The 9998-nt window shown below is 34.7% G+C and overlaps 1 protein-coding gene across 1 annotated transcript; it reads left to right on the top strand.

The window, feature by feature from the left end:
• The first annotated feature begins 1184 nt into the window (after positions 1-1184).
• LOC128647361 (homeodomain-interacting protein kinase 4-like) lies at positions 1185-4833 on the top strand. The gene is made up of 2 exons (XM_053700146.1): positions 1185-2537; positions 4630-4833. Exons 1-2 carry the CDS (start codon positions 1185-1187, stop codon positions 4831-4833), a joined length of 1557 nt encoding a protein of 518 aa, XP_053556121.1.
• The last annotated feature ends 5165 nt before the right edge of the window (positions 4834-9998 follow it).

Below are 9998 nucleotides of genomic sequence, written 5' to 3'. Positions count from 1 at the left end.
CATAATGTTATTTTAAAGGGACACTCAATCAAAATTTAACTTTCATTATTCAGATAGCGCATGCCATTTTAAATAACTTTCCAATTTACTTCCATTAACTAAATGTGCACAGTCTTTTTATATTCAAACTATTTGAGTCACCAGCTCCTACTGAGCATGTGCAAGAATAAGTGTGTATGCATTTGTGAATGGCTGATGGCTGTCACATGGTACGTGTATGCATTTGTGATTGGCTGATGGCTGTCACATGGTACAGGGGGAGTGGAAAAAGACAACTTTTAAAATTGTCAAAAAAATAATCTACTACTCATTTGAAGTTCAGACAAAGTGCTATTGCATTGTCTCATTATCTTACATTTGTTGATTATGCAAATGAACTGTGTTGACTGGTCCTTTAATATATTTTTTATGTCTGGGATTAACTTGTATCTAAGCCTCTTGAAGCTCCCATATCACATGACTATTTATAAGTTATCTATTGACTTGCATTTTAGCCAATTAGTGCAATGTCATGCACAAGTCCAGGAGAGTTAGCACAATGTTATATATATGGCCCATATGAACTAGTCTTGTCTTGTTATGAAAAGCTAATAAAAAAGCATGTGATAAGAGACTGTCTGTAGGGGCTTGGAAACAGGCAGACATTTAGAGGTTTAAATGTCATAACGTATATTAATATAACATTGTTGGTTGTGCTAAGCTGGGGAATGGATATTTTTTTTTTTAAAAACAATAACAATTTTGGTGTAAACTGTCCCTTTAATATTGTTAAGGAAACTAGGGTCATGCAAGAAAACAAGATAACAATTATGTAAAGGACAAAAAAAAGCATGACTAAAATAAATGCCCACAATAATTTATATATGAGCAGTAGAGAACAATGACACAGTACTGTGAAATAATGGTATTGTTTGTACAAATAATTAATTTAATATAATTAAAAATAACATTATGTTTAGAGCTATCAACTCTTAGCTTGGGGTCTGGTCCCTTTAATAAGAAACCTATTTTAGTTTTGTTACTACAATAGAACACTGACTGCTTGGTTACGATGGGACTCAGGTGATTGTGACATAAGCATTCTGAGGATGGGTAAGATTTACATCATAAACTTAGGAATCAGTTGGTTATGTTAGGCAGTTATGCAAATCTATATTTACTCTGCTCCAGTCTAAAGTGCAGATATGGAGCACTTACGTTCTAAAACGGATTATTATGACATTATGGACTTTTTGGCAGATGGGTCATTTGGAAATGTAGTAAAAGGTAAGAAGAGGAGTAGTGGCGAATTGGTGGCTATTAAATTCCATAAGGAGAACATCTCCAGAAAGGAAATTATGAATGAGATCGAAATGCTCAATGCTTTAGGACAAGTGGACCCAGAGGAATGGCATATTATCCGCTTCTATGAGTATTTTTATTATAACATCAAGTACTACTTTGTTTTTGAGCACCTGCAGAAAGATCTATTTGAATTCCAGAGGGAGAAGAAGTTTTCACCCCTACCTATTATGCACATCAGAACAATTACCACCCAGCTCCTGAAAGCCCTAAGCAAGTTAAAGGAACTTTCAATAATACATACAGATCTGAAGCCGGAAAACATAATGATTGTTGACCAGGCAAGATACCCTTTTAGAGTCAAATTAATTGATTTTGGATCTTCCATTTATTTAGATACAGCCAAAAAAATGAAGAAACCCTCCATTCAAACTCGTTTCTTCAGATCCCCAGAAATTCTTCTGGGTTTGCCCTTTTCTGAGATGATTGATATTTGGTCACTTGGTTGCATTATGGCAGAATTGCATCTAGGAAGCCCTCTTTACCCTGGACAGAATGAGTATGACCAAATTCGCTACATATGTTCAACCCAGGGGATGCCCAACAGACATTTATTGAGTGAGGGCATGAAAACGTACAACTTCTTTACCAAAAAAGCAGATAAGTTTAAACTCAAATCAAAAAAAGAATTCTACTTAGAAACACATGTAAAACCTCTTGAAAAAAGGAAATTTATCTTTCAATCCTTGGATGACTTGGAATTGGTGACTGCCCAGCCGTCTAAAGAACGTACTGAGGCACTGGCTGAATATGAGGATTTAAAAGCCATGGTTGATCTTATTAAAAGGATGCTAACTTGGGACTCCCATGAAAGAATAGATCCTAATGCAGCCCTGAGTCATCCATACATTTCACTGTCAGATATGAAGATCAAGTATAAATACACTGAATATTTGCAGCTCTCTACTTCTAGCCTAAATAATGCATTAAAGCAATATCAAAGTCAGCAGTATACAGTGAGTCCAGATAATAACTGTGGACAATGCCTGGCTGATTACCACCATGAAGAGAAGAAGCAGGGGTTGGCATCCATGTCTCCTTTATCAAGAAACAATGACTCAGTGGACCTCAAGTTCACTGAAGACCTTACAAAAAAGGTTTCAGAAGTGAAAAATCACTTACCTGAAATATCTTTAGGGACTCCTGATTCATGTTACCTCCCAGCCTACAAAATAAACCTACCCAATAGCAAACAGGTAAGAGAACCCATTACGCCCCGTTGCAGGGCCACTTCTGCCTTCATACCTTACACCAATATATATATATTTATAAGTATGTCTGTAGGTAGGTTTTGTAATTTTCCTTGTATATTGATTTTTCATTTGAAATGTGTTGATTATTAATGTATACATTTTGGTTCTCAATACAATTTTTACAATTTTTCTTTTGGAAACATTTGTATGAAAAATGTGAATATCTCTTTCTAAAACAATGATTTGTATACGCTATTAATATAAATATCGTCCAAGGAAAGGAATAGCAGCACATCAAATATCTTCCAAAAGCTTCACATTTATTATCTAATGCTCCAACAAAACAAAAGCCAACACCTCAGCCCTTAATCATGTTGCATACACTATCCATCAAATGAACCCCTTAAATACACAAATCCCCCTCCCATACATCAAATAACTAATCAATTTAGTAGCAGTTTTACTTTTTGTTTTACAGTGTTCATAGCTAAAGGTCATGTAGCAGGTACATACAATCTAATTTATGAACAATAGTGTTAATAATAATTGCAATAGGCCTAGATTACAAGTGGAGCAATACATTTTTAGCAGTCATGAATGCTAACTGATCTCAAGGTAAAACATTAGCACTCCCAGGTTAGGGTTTGTATTACAAGTTGATAGTATAAATTTAGTGAGCGAGCAAAATACTCAGGATCACTAACTTATGGAGTTTGGATATTGTAACAGCAATAATTCCCTTTCCCCATTGACTTCCATGGGGCCCGCTAAAGAAAGCTTTTTAATTTTATCACTCGCGCTAACCTGAAGCTGCGCTAGGCTAACTGAGCTAAAGCCAAAGGTGCATTAGCAATAATTCACATACCTATGTTCTTCAATTATTTTTAAATCTATATTTTATATGTATATATATATATATATATATATATATATATATATATATATATATACTTGAATATTTTTCTTGCAAAATATGTCTATACCTATATAGCTATATGAATATATATATATAAATAAATATTTGAAAATAAAAAGAATATATTTTTTTAAAGTGAAGAACATTTCAAGTATGTATATTATAAACACATAAAAATGTTTAAAAACTCATAAATACACATATATAGACATATACACACACACATACAAAGATATATATATATATATATATATATATATATACATATACACATACACACATCACACAGTATATATATATATATAGATAGATAGCTAGATAGATAGATAGATAGATACACATATATACACACACACATATATACATATACATATACATATACACAATACATATATATATATATATATATATATATATAGCCTGGTCCATATGTGTATATATATATATATATATATATATATATATATTTAAATATATATTTAAATAAATAATATATATATTTAAATAAAACATTCTCAATATTAACTTTAAACCTGTAATATGAGTGCTATTTAGCTTGGTTGCAATCTCCATTGAAAGTATAGGGTGCGTTAATCTTTCTTTGAACTTGTTATATCAATTTTAGTGCTAATTTTAGCCTGGTCCATTGATATTACTTTTGCATCCATCGCTATCATTAGCACACCACTTGTAATCTGAGCCATAGGGGTAGATTTATTAAGCAGAAGATGCTGCAAGCTACCCCTGAAGATTCAGGTCTGCCTGAAACTTAAGTTAAGAAGCAGCGGTCATAAAACCGCTGCTCTTTAACTCATCGGCCACCTCTGAGGTGGCGGACTGCAATCATCCCGATCAGATACGATCAGGATGATTGACACCCCCTGCTAGCGGACGATTGGCTGCAAATGTGCCTTGATCTGCATTGCACAAGCATTTCACTAGAAATGCTTGTGCAATGTTAAATGCCGACAAGCAATGTTGGGCGGACATGATCTGCTACAGCGGATCATGTCCATCCGACATTTAATAAATCTACCCCATAGTGTTTTTACAAGAGTTCTGTTTGATTCATATATATATATGCTTTCAATACCATTTTATGTGATAAAATCATACATTTGTAAAACAGCAAGGACCAACATTATTAGGTAATTCTGTTTATCTTCTATTCACCTATAGACAGAAGATATCACAACGCATAATTTATTCATCAAAGATGTTTCTAAAAATGATGTTCGAGTGAGAGGAAATAACAGCACTAACCATCGTGGAAGCCCACCCTCTACATCAAGCAAACATCGCCAAATGTACAAGCGTCTCAGACAGCCATCAACGGAGGATTCACAAGACCCTCCTCAAAAAATGAGGATTATTTCTAATTAATACATGAACTCAAAATTAACTTTAAAGCTCATAATATAACTAGGCTTTTAGCCTTTTTTCTTTATCAATAAAACAGTTTTATTATTACTTCCTGCTTTGTATTTAATTGGGGGAAACAAACAAAATCTACAACTTCCTACCTAGTGGCAGTTTCTGAAAATCTAAGGAAAGCTCTGATATTCTTAGGTTTGTGTGATTTATATTTAGCGCATTACAAGTAGATTCTCTATAGAAAAGACTGACTGCCCTGTAGCGGAAGAGCTGGGTAAAACCTCAGGATTGTTGTATGGCCTCTGATTGGCAGCTCTCAACCCTCACCAATATCTATTGGTTTGTAATTAAAAGTGTCTAGGCATTCTTATTCCCAGTGCTAAATACTATAACACACATTCTCCTTTCATGGATATCACTTATATATTTATTTTTAACACACTATTGTATGTACTTTACTGAAATAGCACCTACCAAAAGAACCTCATGATTTAAAATTCGCCACTCAGATGGGATGATCTACAATGATCTTTCAGAACTGCAAAATCCCTCACAACAGGGGTGCTCAACCTTGGTACTCAAGAGGTTTTGGAACTACATTTCCCATGATGCTCAGCCACCTTAAAGTGTCTGAACATCATGGGAAATGCTGGCTGAGCAACATGGTAAAAGTAATACCAAAACCTCTGGTGAACCAAGGTTGAGCACCCCTGCCTTACAAAATTCTAGAAAGGAAAATGTTGCTATACTTTTCTAAGGGGTGTTTTTCTAGATGTAAAGTACACTTGTGCGGGATTGAAAAATTTGTTTTGTTTTGTTTCGATTCGGCCCGTCAAATTTTTTGGTTTGAGACATTCGTAATAATTCGGTATGTGCCGGTAATTCAGTTTCGGGATTTATTCGTGTCGTTCCGAAATTTTGAAATTCTGATGCATTCGAAACCGTTACCGAATTATTATTAATGTCGGACCGAATCTTTATTACGGACGAATCGTTATTTCTAACTAATGTTCCAACGATTGCAGAAACATAATTATGTTAAACCGCCGACGCCACCCACGCTGCCACTAAATAAAGCTATAAACCCCTAAATTGCAGTCCCCCCACATCACTAATGCTACCTAAACCTATTAACCCCTAAACCGCCACCCCCCCACATCGCCGACACTAACTAAATAACAAAATAAAGTTATTAACCCCGAAACCGCAGTTCCCCAACATTGCTGACACAAACTAAACCTATTAACCCCTAAACCGCCGTTCCTTGACATCGCCAACACTAACTAAAACTATTTACCCCTAAACTGCACCCCCCACATCGTCAACTCTAACTAAACCTATTAACCCCTAAAACGCCATTCTCAAACATCGCCAGCACTAAATAAACCTGTTAACCCCTAAACCGTAGTTCCCCGACATCGCTGACACTAACTAAACCTATTAACCCCTAAACCGCACCCCCCATTTTGCCAACACTAACTAAACCTATAAATTAACCCCTAAACCGCCGGCCCCCACATCGCAACAACCTAAATTAAACTATATTTACCCTTACCCCAAACCTAACAGCCCCTAACTTTAACATAATTTAAATAGACCTAAATTAAAGTTTAAATTATTAACTAAAAAATACCTATTTGAATCTAAATTCAAAGTAACTTACCTGTGAAATAAAACCTAAGCTAGCTACAATATAACTAATAGTTATATTGTAGCTAGCTAAGGTTTTATTTTTATTTCACAGTTAAGTTATTTATTTTAACTAGGTAGACTAGTAGACTAGTAGACTAGTAGGTAAAAAATAGTAATGAACTATTTACTAACTACCTAGTTAAAATAAATACAAACTTACCTGTGAAATAAAAATAAAACCTAAGCTGCCTTACACTAAAACCTACCAAAAATAAAAAACACTAAAATTAAAAAAAATTAAAAAACCTACCATTACAAAAAATAACAAACGAAATTATCCAAAACAATAAAAATAATTCCTATTCTAATACCCCTTTTTAAAAAAAAAATAAAAAAATACCCCAAAATAAAAAAATCCCTTATCTATAATAAACTACCAAGGGCCCATAAAAGGGCCTTTTGTAGGCCCTTAAAAGGGCCTTTTGTAGGGCATTGCCCTAAAGTTAACATCTCTTTTGCTAAAAAAGAAAAACACAAATACACACTAACATTACAAACCCCCACCCCCCAAACCCAGAAAATAAAAATAAAATTAAACCTAATAGGGCATTAAGCTCTTTTAAGAGTGCCCACCCTAAGCAAAAAAAGAAAAACACCCCAAAATGAAAAAAAAAAACATTACACAAAATAACAAACGAATTATCAAAAATAATAAAAATTATTCCTATTCTAATACCCATTAAAAAAAATAACAACCCAAAGTAAAAAACTACCAATAGTCCTTAAAAGGGCCTTTTGTAGGGCATTGCCCTAAGTTAAACAGCTCATTTGCTCACAAATAAATACAAAGACCCACTAACATTACAAACCCCCACCCCCCTAAACCCACAAAATATAAAAAAAACTATCTAAAAAACCTAATCTACCCATTGCCCTGAAAAGGGCAGGAAAAAGAGCTAAATACCCTTTTAAGGGCAATCCCCATACAAATGCCCTTTTCATGGCAATGGGTAGATTAGGTTTTACTTTATTTTTATTTTGTGGGTTTGGGGGGTGGGATTTGTATACTGTTAGGGGGTGTTTGTTTTGTTTTGTAGCAAAAGAACTGTTAACTTTAGGGCAACGCCCTACAAAAGGCCCTTTAAAGGGCCCCCAAAGGCCCTTTTAAGGGCCCTTGGTAGTTTATTCTATATTAGTGCTATTCATACAGGCTGGAATGTTAAGAGCCCACCAGCTAGCTCCCACCAGAAATATACATATATTTGGAGTGAGTCAGCTGGTAGACTCTGATATACCAGCTTGCACTACTTGCACTGCATTATAGTGCGCAGCATATGTGAGTATCCAATCATAGTGGGGACCTAATATTGGGCTTTGAAAGCTTTAGTGACCATCTGCACTATTGGAGTTTCTCTGTTCCCCTCCCTATCTTCTGTCCTTATATCTCAGACCAGAGACTACATCGAATCTGGTGGGAGCTAGCTGGTGGGCTCTTAACATTCCAGCCTGTATGAATAGCACTGTATTATAGTGCGCTCCTTCTGTGAGTACCCATCCATAAGTAAGAGGTTCATTTCTGGGAAAGAAAATACATTTTGTTTTAACACACTGCACCATTGGAGCGCCGTCTTCCTTTTAGTTTTTTTGCATAGATCTTCCATCCATTTTAAGAAGAGCTGACCCTGGTGATCATCTATCCTCAATGACAGCCTGTGGAGGGTGCCTTTGTTTTTTGTTACCATCATTTGGATGGCTACAATTTGGTGACTATTCTATATTAGGGTTTTTTATTTTGGGGTGTTTTTTTTTTAAAGGGGTTTAGAATAGGAATAATTTTTATTATTTTGTATAATTGTGTTTGTTATTTTTTGTAATGGTAGTTACAAACAGAATGTTTGTACAATACAAGTGGTACAATATACCACTGCATGATATAAGAGTTTTATCACTATGTGCTTCATATTTTATATTGCATTAGTGTTCATATTGTGTCCTTTAAGTGTTATTACAATTTAAATTTTGTACTTTATAGTTTGTATTTTAATGCATTTAGATTCTGTATGCAGCACTATATTTAGGATTGTGATTTTACAAATTCCGATTATGCTTTAAAAGATTCTGTTTAACAAATTAGGATCATATTTCTGTGTATCTTTTACAAATAACATTAAACTTTGTATTTGTTATATGTAAAATTAGCATGACACAGTTTCAGAAAGGAGGGACATGGGAGCTCCCTGGGCTGAACAGCAGAGTTCCCAGTGTGTGTCTGCATCTCTCTTACAATTATCATGATATTTTCTTAGCATTCACACTTGCAGATCTCACTGATTTCTCGCGCCATCTTTATGTAGAAGAAGTTTGCTCAAAATTCACAATACACTTATTTCACTGTCAGAAACTAAATATATACTAAACTAGATGCAAATTCAAGTTAAATTAAAGTGAAAACATTTCTGTTTAGTTTATATTTACAGCAAATTGAGAATTTATATCAGTGCCAGGTGCTCCCCTGTTAACTTCACTCTCCTCTTTGACATACTCTATTCCAGAGAACTTCATTACTTTCTATGATGGTCAGCTCTCATATCTCTGGGACTTCCAGTTTCCACACTTTTCCTAAGAAAATCCATTGAGCTCAGCGGCCCCTTTATAGTCTGCCCTATAATTTCTTTCCAGGTGAATATTTTTTGATCATTGGGCTCTAAATGAGAACAAACATTGTCTAACTGTGCAATGAGCCCTACATATTTTATAATTTATATTCATACGATGGGGCCGAATTATCAAGCTCCAAATGGAGCTTGATGCCCCTGTTTCCGCGCGAGCCTTCAGAAGACCGCTGCTCCATATTCTGTCTGCCTGCTCTGAGACTGTGGACATCAATCCGCCAATACTATATGATCGAGCTGATTGACAGCCCCTGCTAGCGGGCGCAAATCTGCAGGGGCGCAATTGCACAAGCAGTTCACAAGAACTGCTTGTGCAATGATAAATGCCTACGCTACATTGTATCATGTCCGCTCGCACTTTCATAAATCGGCTCCAATATGTGAATACAAGCCTGTGTGCATACTGTGATATTTGTATGCTTTTTTCACATTAATAAAGTGAAACTGCTGCAATATAAGTTGAATATGAGTTATAGTAGAAATTATTATTCTGCAATGGATAATGATGGTGTATACTTGTATACTAAGAATAGACAAACTTTAATGTATAATAGCATGGAGCATAATTATGATGGAGATTTGTTTACTGATAATGATAACATCAATCACATCACTGCTGAAATTATACATGCCATTGTTAATTAAATCAATATCATCACTATTGACGTTGCCTATGACATAATTAATTATCAGTGGCTAAATTACAAACACTGAATAGCTGTAAAATATATAAAAAAATGTTAGCTCCAATTTCAGTTCCGTAAAATAAAAATAAAAAAAATTGCCAAAATACCTAGTGCAAAATAGTCAATCATAGTCCTATAAGAAAATAAAAAGATCAATGTGATTGTTTAGACTAGTAGAAAAAGA

Source organism: Bombina bombina, chromosome 2 (assembly GCF_027579735.1).
Source record: "Bombina bombina isolate aBomBom1 chromosome 2, aBomBom1.pri, whole genome shotgun sequence".
NCBI classification, from domain to species: Eukaryota; Metazoa; Chordata; class Amphibia; order Anura; family Bombinatoridae; genus Bombina; species Bombina bombina.
The sequence above is the reverse complement of the archived record's forward strand: the minus strand, read 5'-3'. Positions and strand labels throughout refer to the sequence as shown.